The sequence below is a fragment of the Alosa sapidissima genome, chromosome 11 (genome assembly GCF_018492685.1).
Source record: "Alosa sapidissima isolate fAloSap1 chromosome 11, fAloSap1.pri, whole genome shotgun sequence".
NCBI classification, from domain to species: Eukaryota; Metazoa; Chordata; class Actinopteri; order Clupeiformes; family Clupeidae; genus Alosa; species Alosa sapidissima.
This window is the reverse complement of record NC_055967.1, coordinates 2,686,605-2,704,108: the sequence shown is the minus strand read 5'-3', so window position 1 is coordinate 2,704,108 and position 17,504 is coordinate 2,686,605. Positions and strand designations below refer to the sequence as shown.

Here is a 17,504-nt window from a genome sequence, read left to right as displayed (position 1 = left end):
TAAACGTGCATCTTGTCGGTTATTGGTTGTAACACTTTATTTTGCCTTTTAGTGGTTGCCAACTAGCCTGGTGTTACCATCCTACGTACTTCCGGCCAAAATTTGATTTCAGCCTCGCACGTAGTCTGGCCCAACCCACAGTATGCGGTTCGCGTATGACCGCGCCAATCAGCGAACAGTTGAGTGATGACGCGGAACTTGCTTGCCGAGTTGCTTGTAGTCCAGCGAAGCTTGTAGTTCAACAGCATAGCAACAATGGCGACGGAGGAAGAGACGCTAGAAGCTATCCGCGAAGTTGTCTCAACTCTTGAGGGCATCACGCAATTAAAGCAGGAACAAGAGGCTTGTCTTGACAATTTTATAAATGGCAAGGACGTCTTATAACTCTCCTTCCAACTGGCTTTGGGAAAAGTTTGATTTATCAGATGGTGATAGCTAAACCTAAACGCACAAGTGTACTACATGCATCACTACTTCAAATTCTACCCCCTACTCTCAAATTACCTTAACAAAATCAATGCGGCATAGGCCTACTTAAGGAATGGAATGTTAGCTACTAGCTACCCTACCGAGCCGGGCTCAAGGCGAGGCGGTGTGTCTTGACGTGAGCTAGCCGGTTACCGAGCGGAGCTCAAGGCTAGGCTGCTGTGATTGTGCTTGACTGGGACTAGCGGTTACCGAACTGGGCTCAAGGTAAACTGCTCCGTGTTTGTGTTTGACAGAGGCTAGCCTGTGGCCGAGCTGGGCTCCAGGCGAGGCTACCGTGCTTGTGGACAGTAACGTTAGCCAGTCACCGAGTGTGGCTCAAGGTAGGCTGCGTTGTTTTATGCTGAACAACTGTTAGTTTAACAGAGCAAGCTCCAGGTTAAATAACACGTAGGTCGTCAGTACAATCCAACTTATCCGAGAGTATAGTCTGAACAGCCCGTGGAGAACGAAGTAAGCTCCGACGAAGTCACCGGGCTGCGTAGAACATCAATCGTCTGTTAAGCGGCGAGAAGAGATAAGAGGGAAAACTGGCGTGTGACAAGAGCTGATATAATCTCGGCGACGTGATGCTTTTGGTATACAACTCTCGGTCTGTGGCTGGCGCAAGTTAGAGATATATCCACTATGAAGAGACTGCCCTGGCGGTCAGGTAGCCTGCATACTAGCCAGCGGTCTGTTTACTACTGAGAGCAGAAGTGGGAAGCGTAAGAGCCTGAAGCGGAAGTGGTAAGCGTAAAAGCCTGAACTCCAGCACACAGCATACGTCATTACCAAACGTTGCTGATTGGTTAAGGGAACTCCAATGATTTTAAACCTCAAAATAAGCATCCGCCAACTACGGAGACAGATTATTATTACTTTATTCCAGACTGTATGACGAAGAGAAACGTAGTCACAGGCGGTAAGGACCAGGCTAGTTGCCAACCCTTGTTGGTAGCAATTGTTTTTGTGTACAGATCTTGGAACCTAGGCTGCCTACAGAGACACATTTTTTTGATGGCCTGCTTATGGAGCAGGCAGCTAGCGGATCGTTAGGAAAGATTAGATGAATGTGATCATTTATGTTTGGGCCTGAAATCGCTGATACAACCTTTAACATCAATTTGTAGAAATCTGCTTTCACTTCAACATTAAGATATTTGTAAATTATAGTAAAACAAAGATTATTAAATAATAAATGAAATTGATCAAGATTCCGTTTATAAAAGCAGTAAAAGGGGACATATCCAAGGGTGTGAATACATTTTATAGGCACTGTATCTAAAATTTACCAGATAATATTATTCTAATTTCACTCTTGTTTTTTAAATAAGTGGAGTCAAGAATAATCCCAAAATATGTGAGACTGGTCATAGTCAGGTGCAGTAAATGTCTTTCTAAAACAAACATGCAGACTTGACATTGAGATGCAAGTGTGAGTCAACCAACCATTTATGTACATTTGTCAGTGTTGCAGTAAGTCTGGCTGAACATAGATAACTGTGTCATTGACATACATCTGTACCTCACACCCTGTGCATACGAAAGGTTACAGTTGTAAGAGTACTGATAATAAAGAATTCCATAATTCAATTTTATGTGGTACACAGGATGCCACATTTATGTAATTTTTTTCTTTGCCAATTTGCGTGGGTACCTTGCAATGTCATCCCTTTGGTGCTCTACATTCTTCCAGTCTTCCTGCCACCGTTGTTGGCAGTAATCAGATTCACATGCTCTTATTCTCTGTAGGATAGCCTGGTTTTCACAACTCACTTGCAAAAATTCTTTTTGTCTCCTTTCTGCGTTCAGACTGCTGAAAATGAAAATGATCATTAACCTAAAACACACAATGGGATGCAGAAATATCTGCAGTGGGTTGTATGATAGGTGGTTTTTAATCTTGAAGGGCAACTTTCAGGTTAATTTAGATTTGTCACTACATTTACACACTATATTGCTCAGAAAGGAAATAGAAATATGTTTATGCATGTTTTAAGTAATTTATGAGGCCTACGACAGAAAATTGGTTGAAAAAGGGTTATTTTTAAGCAGTCATTTTAACACGACATTCTTTTCATGACATAAAAAAGTACAACTTAGTAAAAAAAATCAGATGACAGAAATACACCATGTCAGCACATTGCCTACCTAACCACGCTAATATTTACGGTGTCCATAAAGTTAGTAGCCTACATTAAGCTAGCTGGCTATGTAGAAACTGGCTTGTCAAAATACATGACACTGAGAATGAAAAAGGCTGTGATATGTGTTGCTACCTAATAAGCATGGACGAACCGTGTAATTTGTACAGACAAAGTTATAAGCTAAGTGACAATCAAGGTAGTCTGCTGTTGTGGGAGACCATGGCTATCGTTAGTTAGCCAACATTAAAGGTTGGGTGGGAGATCATTTCTGAAGCATTTTCTGCTATATTACCTGAAATTCTCTTCCCAATTTAAACAAATTAATGAAATGCTCAGACATAAAATATATATATCAGTGTTTCCCACAGAATTGAATTATATTTGTGGTGGTAGGTTTGCAGAATTAACTTAAATGCAACAGTTTTTAGCAAATTAGCGCAGCGTGGTTATGATGCTAACCAGATTTAAGCACAATTTAGTACAACCTGGAAAACCATTGTGTGGTGGTCAATGTTGATATTGTGGTGGGCTGCCACAAATAAGTCAATGTATGGGAAACACTGTATATATATCCACATATGACTGATATATATATACGACAAATGAGCTTTGTGGCTTGCTTTATTTAACATGGTCTTATGGATAGAGAATGAGAGGGCAAATAATGTAAACCAAGATGAAAACTTTGAAGTCTAGCCTTTATTTTAAACTTCACTTTTATTATCTGTAATGAGGCAAAATTGTCATGCTGTTCAGTCAGTACCATGAACAGTGTAGAGTAGTTTGAAACATCTGTGTGTTTCAGTGTAGCCAGCCCTGGTTGAGCTATAGACCAATCCGGCGGAATCCACAGCACCATTCCATCGAGAAAATGAATTCATAATTCACCATGTTTAAAGTAATAACAATAGTAAAATAATAGAGGCAGAGGAATAAATATGATATAAAGAAAAGAATGTTATATTTTTTTTAGTTGAGGGGAACCCTTTAAAATATTTACTCTTTTACCTTTTATTAACCCCTAATTTTTTGCACTTTTCCACTGCACTGATTACGTATGATGGCGTTACACTCAGAAACATCGGAAATTAATTGCCTTTTTTGTTTCGGGATGTTTTAATCGACGATTCATTCTACCTGGCCGACTGAGATTCTCCGAGATGCATCAGGGAACCATGGAGATGCATCTCGGCGCAGAAGTAAAAAACACAGAGGAAAACGAGCCGGGGCCGTAACAGATTGAGGAATAGAGCTCATAGGCCTCCACTGCCTAGCATTCTCCTAGCCAATGTCCAGTCTCTTGTGAACAAGATGGATGAACTAAGAGCGAGGATACAGTTTCAAAGAGACATCAGGGACTGTAACATTCTATGCTTTACTGAGACATGGCTAACTGAACTTGTACCGGACTGTGCCATCATTCCGGTGGAGTTTTTCTCTGCTGCTCGCTCTGACAGGACTGAGGAATCTGGAAAATCGAAAGGTGGCGGTGTTTGCATCATGACGAACAGCAAGTGGTGTGATCCTAGAAATGTCACCGTTCTCTCAAAGTCCGGCTCGCCTCATCTAGAACATCTAGCTGTCGACCCTTCTACCTGTCCCGTGAGTTTACTTCGGTAATATTCAACGCTGTCTACATTCCTCCACAAGCCAACACAGATGCTGCGGTTTCAGAATTGCAAGAAGTGTTAAATAGACAACAACACACGCACCCTGAAGCTGCGCTTATTGTGGCCAGTGATTTCAATCAAGTACATCTGAACCGGTCCATGCCTGAATTTATTCAACACATTCACTTCCCTACACGTGGTGACAACACACTGGATCACTGTTACACACAGTTCAAGAACAGTTACAAAGCTAAGTCTCTACCAGCTTTCGGAAAATCAGATCACCCCGCTGTTTTCCTACTGCCTATGTACAAACAGAGAAGTCAGACGGACCCCCCAGTGACGAAGGGGGTCAAGCGCTGGACCAGAGCCCGTCTACGGAGAGCCTGGCCACTCCATATTAAGTCCCATTGTACCTAATTTTGGTTGCAGTTCCACCAGATTTCCACTGGGGGCGATCGCCATGAGTGCAGAATGAATGGGAGTCAATGGAGCTAGACGGCTAAATTTGTCTCTTTCACCTGATTGTCATTGACAAATCTCAGATTTGACTGTAGTTTGTATAACTTCAACATGGGTTATAGGTCAAAAGTTGAATGAACGAGTACTTATGTCCTTTTGTTTTCTTACAGGTTGGGTCGTTGTTGGCCATAACACGCTAGCATTGTGCTAATGAGTGACGTCATGACATGAAAAACAGTTTTTTTTAGACAGTTTATCAGATACATTTCATTTTTGGTGTGCATTAAGTCATGGGTTTCTGATTTTATAATGTGAAGGGGGCTTTGATATGTTGAACAATGCAGCCATGAGGAGAAGATAAATGTTGGTGTCATCCTTAAAGACTGTGTTCTTTTGGCCACACCCATTCAAGAGGAGATGTAAAATGTCACTCGTCGCCATTGATGTTGGAGTACAAGAGATGCCTGCTTGCACACATTTTGTGTCTCTTACTAAAGAATAAGAAATGCCTGCCTTGTGAGATTTTGTTAGTAACAGGTGATGGAAGGCATTTTTTTTGTACAAGCTGTCTTAATATTACAGGAAGATACGTGATACAGGCGAGGTATATCCTAAATCAAGAATAGGTAACTTGTGTGGATAATAGCCTATGCAGGAAGCATCAATGATTCAAATATCCTATTCGTTTTTTAGGGTATTATATTTCTGTAGTGTAAGTAGGTACTGCTGAGAAAATAATTCCTCAAAATGTAATGCGATCATTGAAATGCAAGGATAGAATAATGTTAGAAATAAAACTATCAACAGACATTTACATCGATAGTCGGGCGTTATATTTGCCTCATTATATTACTTGCCTGCGTTATATTTGCCTCGGGTGTACTGTGGAGTGGGTAAGACTGTTTTTAGTGGCAGGCTAACACATACTGATATCACACTTGCTAACTTGGAAATGAGGTCCTATGTCCAAAATCCTGAACCATCCCTTTAAGGTGATGCAGACCACAAGTACTATGACTGGTCAACTCGCCCTGTGTCTTGATAGCCTACTGCTTCAATCACCCTACTGTGGTGAGAAGCAACATGCTAGTTCACTGACGTAAGCTTTGCAGATAAACTCAGACATGTATTTGGATTACAATGATGGGGTTATCCGTTTGTAAAGTGACTATTTGACAGTAACAATTTGAAATCAGCTCTTCCCCAACAAGCAGTACTTTGTGGGCAGTTGTGGGAAAGTTTGCTTGCTAACATAGGTTGGCTGGCAGACACCTCGCAAATAACCTCAGCCTTATTTTCTGGTTACAATAACTAGGTCATTGGTAAGCTACTGTGTCTTTTACAAAATCTAAGTAGGAAAAGGCCAAACAAATAAGATTAATATTTCAGCATAGCTGTCTATAGAGTTCGCCATTCTGACTACTGTTTCGCTGGTGAGTGACGCAGATACGCAGAGAAGTATAAACCAGAAAAAAATAACTCACACATCAGATATGTGCATTTGACACCCACACAACCACATGTGGGTGCATTGTTGGCTTCAAAAATGTCATGGGTTGCGGACCACAGGTGCTTGGGCCCGCCATTGTTACAGTTACAGTATTACAGTACTATTGTTCAATACCCTCAAGACTGTTGGTAAGTAGCATATATACTTCGAAAGATATCCACCACAGAATGTGACCCTTTGACTAATTCTCGGTACCAGGTCCAAGACCTGTATTCCTGGGGGGAATGGTTGAATCAACATCCCCTGAACTTGGTGGGAGATCGTTGGGGCCAGGTAGGCTTTCTCTACATGTCTCAATCTACATTTCCAAACTGATGAAAAACATATGGATTCCTTAATATTGTTTTAGTTTACTATTTATTATTTGCGTCTGCCTCTATTTTCCCGATCACTCCCCACTAAGAGGTTTGATTGACAGCATGAGAACAAGAAAGGGGAGACAATAGTTTCTATTAAATTTCTTTCTTTTCTATTGCGGAGCAAGATGGCTCTGTTACTGTACGTCATGGGCATAAAGTACGCTCTCAGCCAGAGCAGACGGCATTCTGATAAGCCAATTCACATTGATTCTATGAGCCCATATTATTACAGTAGGTAAAGTCAATCATGCTTGACACTAATTGTAATAGTTTCTATGCTGTTAAAAACTTTCAAACTGTCCTGCTTTGCAACTATATGTACATGAAAGGAATGCTAGAGGATCACAGAAACTTGTCCAGACATGTTAAACTTAATTTATCAGAATTTCTGAAAACTTCCTTATGTAGCTAACAACATAAATTGAAGGATTTTTTTTTCAGGTTTGGGGGTGACCTAGCACAGTGATAGCATTGACATATGGGTGTAGTGCCCACAGGGACCTATACGTGTCTGGTCTGAAGTCATTTCCCAACATGAGCGTCGGAGCCACTTTTTATAATTGTTAGTTTGGACCCCCCTACTTTTGCCATGCAAAATATCAGTGCTGTTTTAAAACTGTTCGTGTAATATCTCCGACCCTCCGACTGTTCGTGTAATCCATTCCACTTGATTACAAATGCTACAATACACACACACAAATGAGTGGTCAAATTCTAGCTACTGAGGTAGCCATTGGAAGATTACAGCTCAAAACACTTGTGAAAGCCTTCTCGTTTTGATTACAGCGACGCTAGGTAATGTCAAATCCATGTTTAAGTCAATAAAACACTGCTAACATTAGTGAACAGTTTTTGTGAGTTCCCGATTAGCCACTCCGGGCCTGCATTAAACATTCAAGAAATTAATTTAACAGATATTGCAACTGCATGCAAGGTTAACTAGGCCTATATCATGAGATTATTAAAGCTGGTTCTGAATTAGTCATTGAATCAAAAGCTTTACTTGCATTTTACAACCTGTTAAAATGTAGGCTACCAGAATTCAGGAAATTGCGTCTAGTTCATACAACCCCCCACCCCCCACTTCACTCAACTGTCCCACCCACGTTAAAAAAGCTTCCGACGCCCATGTTTCCCAAACCCAGCCCATCTCTCTCTCCCACCTGCTTCCTGTCTGATCTCTATTGTCCCATCAATAATGTCGGGGAAAAAAGTCATGATACTGTAGGCCTAGGAATGGTTGGGAGCATATAACATAATGTATGGTCATGGAATTTCTGAAATATCATGGAATTTTGGAAAGTCTACTCCAGACATTGAAAGTCAGGGAATTTAATCATTTTAGGGGCAAAGTCATGGAATATCAGGGAATTTTGTCTAAAATGTACTTGCCAAAATACATAATTACAAATATATTTCCATTCAGAATTGGTGTTATTAGCTTTACTGCTTGCTTGAGTAGTTGTGGTTAGTCCAACGTTTATTCAATGCCCATTTATTCATCTCCCTCTCTAAAAAAGTAAAAGATTCTTGAACGCTACGTGACTGTTCTGAAATCTTTGGTCGGTATATTGTACCCTTCATTATATAGTATGGAAATTCAGTTTTTTTGTCAGGTGAAGTCAGGGAAAGTCATGGAATTTTACATTTCAGTTAGAGTGGGAACCCTGTAGTGAGAACTGTTCTGAAATACTTTTAAAATAACTGTATCTTCACCTAAAACACCAACCTGTGTTCAGAGTAATAATTCCTGTGGTCCACCAGTCCCCTTGACCGCATAATATCAGCCAATCTGGAGGAGAGGAGACGGTTGTCCCTCTCAATAATGGCAAGTTTTTCCTCCTGTAACTTCTCACAAGTAAAATATATCACTTGTGAGGCTTAATACAATATTGCTTGCAATAGAAATTCAATCAAAATTACAAAACTCTCGCAATACAAATTTTTACCAATTACCATCCCAACCTTTTGAAGATATAAATGCTGTTAAGGGTTAAATCGCGGTTAAGACTAAATTCATAGCTCCTACCTGTAACTTTTTCAGTTTCAGCTGAACATGCAAGGGTGTCTCAATACCTTTGGTGTCAACAACTGATTTTGCATTTTTGACCTGTATTGAAATATTTGAAAGTATTAATATGTACCACATCACTATACACAGATACACAAAGTTGCTTGATGGTCTTTTGGGCCCCCACCAACCATCGACTTCAATGCAATGCTGCCACCGTCGACTTCAAGGCACCTTATCCTAACCCTAACCCTAATGCCAGGCAGCGCTGCCTTGAAGTTGACGGTGGGGGCCCAAAAGACCATATAACAGCAAAGTTACCTTACTGCGGTGCTCTTCATAGTATGTCTGGTCCCATTTTTTCTGGAGGTACTTATTAGTAGAAGGTTTAAGTGGCTGGTAGGCTTTGTGCATGTCTGTTCCACTAGTGTAACACTTGTTTCCTGTGAATCCAAAGCCCTTTCGCATAATAGGATGTATAGAGGAGTCTTCACTGGTCTGCTGCCCTTGTTGCTATAGTGATAATGAGAAGACGTGAATTATTTATGGTTGTTACCCACTTACTTGCCGTGGATAAAGGACATAATAGACTGAGCATACTTACCTTGTTATTCAACAAGAAATAAACAGATAAAATAGATCTAATCATCTAAAACACTTTGCTAAATTTGATGTAAAAAAAAAAATAGCCATAAAAGAGCAAGATGTTTACCCAAATGAAGTTTTGCATTTTGGAAGACTGCATTCTCCTTTTGTGGCTGATCAAGTTACCCGTGTTGTTCTTTCAGAGTGTAATAATGTTTTTGAAAGGAGGAACAGCAGCATTATATATTTTAATGAGTAAGGAAATAATTGAGTGCATTATCAAATTTCAAGATTTAAGATATCATATTTAGTGAGTATATGACCGTGGTGGTAATGACGTAATAACCGTTTTTATTGTTGCAGATCTTCAAGGCACTTTTATGTAATGATTCAATTGGTCTTAGGGCTGTTTTACATGCCTGGGACCAATTTAAAATGCAATATAAAAAATGTGGAATAATCATTGCATTTAAGTATGCCCCTTGATGCCTCAACATTCTAAAACTGCATGTTTCTTTCTTTCTCCAGTCTTGGGTGTTGAATTCTTAAATAAGTTTGAATAATTAGTCCATTGGTGTTATTTGATAATAGGACTATTTTAGGTTATGTTCACGAAAAAGGCACTCTATCCATTGTTGTATTTATGCGTATTGTAGCGAACCACTAACGATTCTTTATAATTTTCAAATATTTATTGCTATAGTATTCACTGGGCTTATCCAACCGGGTTGCTTAAAGCTGCAGTTGGCAAGATTTTTTTGATCATATTGTAATGATCTGAGCCTAGCTGTTCATGACTGTGCTCCCATGATGCTGTTCGGTTGATGTGTTATGTTGAATGTTAATGTTAACCATGCAAGTTACCAATGTTGTGCGTCCTGACTGTCGTGTTTATGTTTATAGTTGGTTACAGTGTTCATAACCGGGCCTAACTAGTGTGTGTTGTAGATACAGCCTCACATAGATATTTAGTGCTGGAGCATAAGGGCTAGGTCTGGCCCGGCATTATGCGTTCGTGTGTTTTGGTGCGTAACCAATAAAAACCATTTTAAGACAAACTGTGCAGTTTGTTACATTGGTGTCAGAAGTGGGATGACGACCCCTACTGGACGGGAGGAGAAAGCTGCAACTGATGCCCTGGCGATGATGAGTTTCCTGCCAAGACGGCTCTTTGACAGCGCGCTCGCCCATGGCCACCTGCTGGGCCCAGCAGACGGAGCCAGCCTGCAGTGTGACCGTGACGAAGAAACCCGCCCCCGGCCACAGGAGGGAACGAACCGGGCTGATGGCACTTGAACCCTCTCGAGCGATGGAAACCGGCCGGTCCCCGGTGCGACGGCGGCGGTACGCCCCAGCGTAAAGTTGCCCCACTACAATGGCGAAAGGCCACTGGCGACATACCTGATACAGGTCCGGCTGGCAGCCGAGCTGAATGGCTGGTCGGCGGAGAGAACGGGAGTACAGGTGGCGTTGGCTCTGGAGGGGGAAGCGCTACAAGTATTAGAAGACCTGCCACCGGCGGAGCAAGTAAGCTGGACCGCAATCGAAGCAGCTCTGCAACGACAATTCGGCCAGAGAATCTTCATCAGCGATGCCAGAGAACAACTCGCTTCCAGACGGCGGCACAAGGACGAGAGACTGGGCAAGTTCGCGGCTGACCTGCAGCTGTATGCCCGGCGGGGCTACCCAACGTACAGCCAGGGTCTACATGAAGAGATGGCACTGGAAGCGTTCGTGCGAGGCATCCACCCAGAACGGCTAAAAGAACACCTTCGCCTGAGCGCCCCCAGCTCGCTGTCCGAGGCCCTCGCGGAAGCCGAACGAGTGGAAAACATCTTCCGCACAACAGAGTCGAGGCATTGCGTACGCCAGACATCGATGGAGGAAGACGGGGAGGAACTGGAGGTGACACGGCAGACCACGGCACAGCCACCACAACGCCGCCCACGCGAGTGGAAGAGGCCGGCCAGCGGAGACGGATGCCACCGGTGTGGCGAGCCGGGACACATCGCATGGTACTGCCCAGCCCCGGCACCCCTCACGCTCGCGCCCCAGTTACTAAAAGAAGGTGGCACGGCGGGAGGGGCTATGGATTGCATACGGATGGACAGGATGATTGCATTCTCGGCCTGGACGTGCTAGAGAAATGGGGGGCTGTGGTGGACATTTCCCGGTTCACACTACACTTGGGGACGAGCAGCGTAGTGTTGCACACGGCGGGGAAAACAGAGCATGAAGTGCGGAGAACTGGCGCGACGAAGAACTCTCCAACTCGCTCCACACAAGTCCGCAGGAAGCGAACTTGCAAAGAGTACTCGTCATACCAGACTCCGCCCCTCCCCACACAAGCCCGCGAAAACAACAGGTCTTATCCAGGTCCGCTTGCTGAGTCTCCGCCCCTCCCCACACAAGCCCGCGAAACTCAAGCCCGCGAAAACAACAGGTCTCATCCAGGTCCGCTCGCTGAGGCCGCCACTGCTCAGCTCACGCTCACCAGGGAGGAGCCAAGAGAGCGGGTTGAGCAAACACCACTCTCCGCTCAGAGAGCGCGGCCCTCTTTAGAGACAAGGCAAGCCGTAAATGAACTCTGCACTCGTAGATGTGAGGGGCTGAGTGAAGCACAGGGTAGCCAGGTGCGGAGACTACTAGCAGCGCACACCAACATCTTCGCTGCAAGAGATGAGGACTGCACCCGAACGAGCCTGGTCCAACACGATATCGACACCGGAAATGCTCGGCCCATCTGACTTCAGCCTCATCGCTTACCGTTCGCCAAACGACAAGCAGCTGAAGAAAAGATCAAGGAAATGGCCGCGGCAGGAGTGATAGAGCCAAGCAGTAGTCCCTGGGCTGCGCCGGCTGTACTCGTCCGGAAGAAGGACGGCTCGTGGCGGTTCTGTGTTGACTACAGGCGCCTCAACCAGGTAACCCGGAAAGACTCCTACCCGCTCCCCCGCATTGACGATGCGCGGGACAGCATTGCCGGCTCCTGCTGGTTTAGCTCGCTGGACTTACGCAGTGGCTACTGGCAGATTGAGCTAGCCCCGGAAGCTCGGCCGAAGACAGCGTTTACCATCGGGCAAGGGCTGTGGCAGTTCCGGGTACTTCCATTCGGCCTATGCAACGGACGACATCCTGTGTCATGCAACAGACTTCACCGGTGCCATAGGACATCTGGAAAAGGTGTTCGACGCCATACGGGGTGCTGGGCTCAAACTGCACCCGAAAAAGTGGAACACTTTTTACCACCAACACCACAACGCAGCACTGCAGAGCGGCAGCTGGGGCCACGGACGCGCAGTCGCCGGTGGACGTGATGTCGAGGGAGGAGATCCGGAAGACGCAATCGGAAGACGCCACGCTCGGCCGAGTGTGGTCATGGATCGAAGCCAGTCAGCGACCGCCATGGACTGACGTATCAGCACTCGATCCAGAGACCAAAGCGATTTATTCACAGTGGCCGGGAATAGTAGCACGTCAAGGATTGTTGTATAGACACTGGCGAGCTCCCGATAGACAATCTGACATTTTCCAGTTGCTGGTTCCTGCTGGATTACGAGCCTGTGTACTGGAACATGTGCATGGGGCAGTGGGGGCAGCTCATTTCGGCATTGCAAAGACTCTTCGTCGGCTGAGAGGCCACTTCTATTGGCCGGGATGCAGGCTGGACGTTGAACTGCATGTTCACTGCTGTGACGCCTGTACAGCGAAGAAGGGCCCCACGCGACGCTCGCACGCTCCGCTGCAGCAATACGCAGTCAGGGCTCCCATGGAGCGGATAGCCGTCGATGTCATGGGCCCACTGCCAGTCACAGAGCGGGGAAATCGCTACGTGCTCGTGGCCATGGACTATTTCACTAAGTGGCCGGAGGCGTATGCGGTGCCAGATCAGAGCGCCCACACGACAGCGGACAGACTGGTCACTGAGATGTTCTGCCGGTTCGGGGCACCGGAAGAGCTCCACAGCGACCAAGGGCGGAATTTCGAGGCAGAGGTGTTTGCTGAGGTTTGCCAGCGCATGGGCATCCGGAAAACGAGAACAACACCTCTGCATCCACAAAGCGACGGGCTGGTGGAACGGTTTAACCGGACGCTAGCAGTGCAGCTGGCCATATTGGCCGACAAAAGGACTGGGACTTACACTTGCCCCAGGTGCTCTGGGCATATCACACAGCGGTGCAAGAGTCAACGAAATGCACACCGGCAGCTCTGATGTTCGGGCGAGAGCTACGCACGCCGGTGGACTTGGTGTTCGGTTCGCCTCCGGAAGCGGAGATTGGAGGTAAGCCAGGGCTGGAATACTACAAGCAGCTACGCGAGAGACTGAAGGGAGTACACGAGTTGGCCCGGCAGGCTATGAGTGAAGCTGGAATACGTCAAAAGCGAGCTTACGATACGCGCTGTCGCGGCCAGGAGTTCCAGACCGGCGATAAAGTGTGGGTGTACTGCCCGGAGAGAAAGAAAGGCATTTTCCCCCGAAACTCACTAGCCAGTGGGTCGGGCCGTGCGATGTCTTAGAGAAGCTGTCTGATGTGGTCTATCGTGTGAGACTGATTAAGCGTCGGAGAGTTGTGGCTCTCCACCGTGATCGACTGGCCCCGTATCGACCCCTGGCCTCAGCTGGGGGTCGTGGAGACTTTGACACTGACTCTGTGGAACTTGGTGACAATGGAGCTGTGGCTCTAACACCGGTCACCGTGCAGCCTTCACCGGAAGTCACCGCCGCGACAGCGGGGCGCCCACAACGTCAGCGTCGCGTCCCAGCCAGGCTCATGGACTGACGTAGGGTAAGACTTGAGTCAAGGGGACATGGACTAAGTCTCGGGGGGGCTGTGTAATGATCTGAGCCTAGCTGTTCATGACTGTGCTTCCATGATGCTGTTCGGTTGATGTGTTATGTTGAATGTTAATGTTAACCATGCAAGTTACCAATGTTGTGCGTCCTGACCAGGGCTTGAAAACGAAATTATTTTTCAAACGTTCCGTTCCGAACGGTTCAGGTAGGCCTATGTTTAACGTTTTCGTTCTTGCATGCGTTCCGCCACCAACATATCGGTCCTGAACCGGTTCGGAACGCAAAATATCGTTCGTTCTTAAAGTTCCGGCAGTGTTTGGCGGGCCTATCAAGTCTATTTTTGTGGACTTAGAATAGACATACTCATTATTTCCCCTTGATTTAGCCTATACCGTAGCTATGCCCAAAAATAATAAATCACAGGCAGCATCCAAAAACATTCAGATGGGCTATCCATCCCATAGCCTACAGACTTACTATAGGCCTAACCTATGCCTATAAATAATTTCTTATCAAAAATATTTCTGGATACGTGCTAAACTCCTTACCTGGTTGTAGCCTAAGTTTTATCCATATGGAGATCTTCAAAGGCTTGCGCTATAATTCCAACCCTGTTTATAAACGAACCTGTCTGTTACTGACAAGGCCTATCTCAAATTTCCCGTTCAACTCTTCTACATAGAATAGGCTATAATTGCGCAACATTTCAAATCCCGACTTTAAAACGACAAGGCGTGGACAGGCAAAATAGGCTATTACGCATAGGCTACAAACAATTTCCAAATAATTTTCAGTAGCCTACGCTACGAGCTGGCCTAAGATCCGAAGTGGCAGACGGATAGGTTACATTACAACAGCAAGACAAAATATACACATTTGGACCAAAGGTCCATTTATTCATTTTTTTTTTTTTTTCAAACTGCAGAAATCAAATTATTAGGCTGTTCGCCTACAGTAGTTGGCTACATAGCGGCTTGTTAGCTCACATTATCAGTGTAGATGCGGGCTTGTTTTTCGCACAACCGGAAATAGTCTCCCTGACATAGGATATGCTTTTGTGAAATTTTATAAAATATATAGAGAACAAAAAAAAACGTTATTTACCGGTTTTGTGGATTTCAGAATAACGTTTCTGTTCCGGAACAGTTGAAGACCATTTTGTTTTCGTTTCTGTTTCCGCTCCTCGTAAAATTCCGTTCGTTTTCGGTTTTCGTTCCTTGAACCGGTTCGGAGCCCTGGTCCTGACTGTCGTGTTTATGTTTATAGTTGGTTACAGTGTTCATAACCGGGCCTAACTAGTGTGTGTTGTAGATACAGCCTCACATAGATGTTTAGTGCTGGAGCATAAGGGCCAGGTCTGGCCCGGCATTATGCGTTCGTGTGTTTTGGTGCGTAACCAATAAAAACCATTCTAAGACAAACTGTGCAGTTTGTTACAATATTCACTGAAACCGACACTATGCTCCAACAGAACAACATAAATCAGCCAGTTTTAGAAAAAAAACCTGTACTTCTACCTCCACCTAGAGCCTGTTATTTGTTTTGCAAAAATGCACAGATCAGATCTTCTGGTCCAATCAGAGCAGGAGTGTGTGATCTGACTGTCAATCACAGTCTGGTGCGCACTGACGAGCACAAACTCGATGAGAGGGTGCTCAGTGGTAGTGGGGGAGGGAAATTTTGGTTAAGTCCCTTCAATTTGTCAGACTTGCCAACTGCAGTTTTAAACGTAATTGGGGTGCTACAGTATGTCACGCAGTAAGCTGACGATAAAAGGCTGCTTGGCCAAACCTGCGGGGAGAGAGCACTAATTACCAGACACAAGCTCTATTGGACAAAGTGATTACAGAGGGCATGTGAGACGTGGCGGGAGCATTTTAAATAGTAGTTTATTCACACTGGATAAGTAGTTACATTGGATTCCTCTGGATCGTACCCTTGTGGATTAATCCCTTGGAGGAATTACTATGAAGCAACATGGATCCTTAGCAAAATAGGACCGGCTTAAATTACTTCGTGTTGCGCAATACGGAATGGATCGGCAGCACGGCAAGATGTTTCTTTTCTCTTGTTGGGGTGTTGCTAAGATCCCTGGTTCAAGTCGTAGGCCTACTCTGCAGTTCCCATGGCTAGTCTCCTGCTGGTAAGTCATGCTGATCTCCGAGTTTACATTCCCTTTCCTCCAGTACACAACTAATTCAACCTCTTCCACAACTCACTTTCCTTCCGAGACACAGACTCCTTCATTCTTTTTTGTTAAATATATCCTTTTATTTTCAATTGTATGGGGGGGAAATGATTATTTAAGTTGTGTATGAATATTTTTTTTATTTGATTTTAACTATATGATTTGAAATTTAGAAAACGTCTTTGTTTGATTTATGTGATAGTTTCGCTGTAAACCTTGAATTGGCAGCAAATACTGCCTGGCACCCCAGAGACAATTCAATCTTTCAATTTAAACTAAAAATTCAGATTAGTCACGTTACACGTGGTCGATATGGAATTAATTTAAAACTAGAAATCATTTCCGAGGAACTGCAAAATGTGCTTGCTTAGGTGCGGTCCACCAACGGGTGCAGGCGGTATAATAAGGTGTGTTGATGTCAGCTTGATCCAAAGATTCCAACAGTACCTCATTTTTCAACAGCACACTAATTCATTTAAGAGTAGGTTATTATCCCTCTTTTCCAGTTTGGTTTTTGTTTAGATTACTTTGTTCCAGTATATGACAGGCTGTCATCTATATAGGCTGCAAGAATTAAGGTGTCAATGCTTCAAGCAGAAAGCAAGGCCTTACATGAGTTTAGTCTTTTAGTTATTCTTTGGCAAACAAAACTTTCCATGTCATGCATGGAATGCATGTACGCTCGTTTTGATGCAGAGCGTGTCATCTTGAAACGTAGTATTCGTAGTATATCGTAGTATGTGCATGTGTAACCCACAAACTGTACAAAATAAACAGATACTGTCGTCAGTTACGTCAACTCGCATTTAATCATCAAATTGTATCATTACATCGGGGAAAGCAAAGACATTAGCGTGAGATAAGGCATTAGGTGTGAGATCTGTCAATTGTGTGTGTGTGTGTCACAGCCAATCTTCCACTGAAAAACCATGGCATAAGCTATCATAATTATTATCATGAGTATGAAGGGTGTCTCTTAAGAGACTCAAAATGTTATTACAATTGCTGTGCAACATGAACAGGGTCCTTATGAGACAACAATTTGCATGTTTAACTCAGTATTTGTGAAGAAACAGTATAAATGCAATGTTTGTAGCAGTCATATGACTGTTTCCCTCAGTTGCTTTCTTTAAAGTCTACACACTGGATTTGCTGTTTTCCCACAATTAGTTAAAGCAACACCAAAGACTTTTTTGTACCTTAAAATAATGTTTTCACCGTTTCAGTGGTTCATCAACTCATAACAGGGTGAACGGCACTTCTGCATTCGCTTTGCGACCCTCGGCTATAACCACATTATGCAAGTTTGCCAGATCGGGTAGCGGATCTGTAGTTTGATGGAATGAGACATAAGAAACTACAAATTTGA

The 17,504-nt window shown here is 44.3% G+C and overlaps 1 protein-coding gene across 1 annotated transcript; it reads right to left on the bottom strand.

Moving 5' to 3' along the window:
* Positions 1-899: 899 nt before the first annotated feature.
* LOC121724082 (uncharacterized protein CFAP97D2-like) lies at positions 900-9,030 on the bottom strand. Its single transcript, XM_042110426.1, has 5 exons — positions 8,889-9,030; positions 8,586-8,666; positions 8,286-8,404; positions 2,110-2,281; positions 900-983 (listed from the first exon to the last, which is right to left on the bottom strand). The coding sequence occupies exons 1-5, from the start codon at positions 8,979-8,981 to the stop codon at positions 900-902; spliced, it is 549 nt and encodes a 182-aa protein (XP_041966360.1). The 5' UTR covers positions 8,982-9,030.
* Between the last annotated feature and the right edge of the window lie 8,474 nt (positions 9,031-17,504).

Bases quoted from the DNA above. Each gene is read 5' to 3' on its own strand.
- LOC121724082 (XM_042110426.1), bottom strand. From the start codon at position 8,981: ATGCACAAAGCCTACCAGCCACTTAAACCTTCTACTAATAAGTACCTC. The intron at 8,667-8,888 runs GTAACTTTGCTG...ATTTCAATACAG, and splicing joins ATGAAGAGCACCGCAGTAAG to GTCAAAAATGCAAAATCAGT. The intron at 8,405-8,585 runs GTAGGAGCTATG...ACTTGTGAGAAG, and splicing joins TGAAACTGAAAAAGTTACAG to TTACAGGAGGAAAAACTTGC.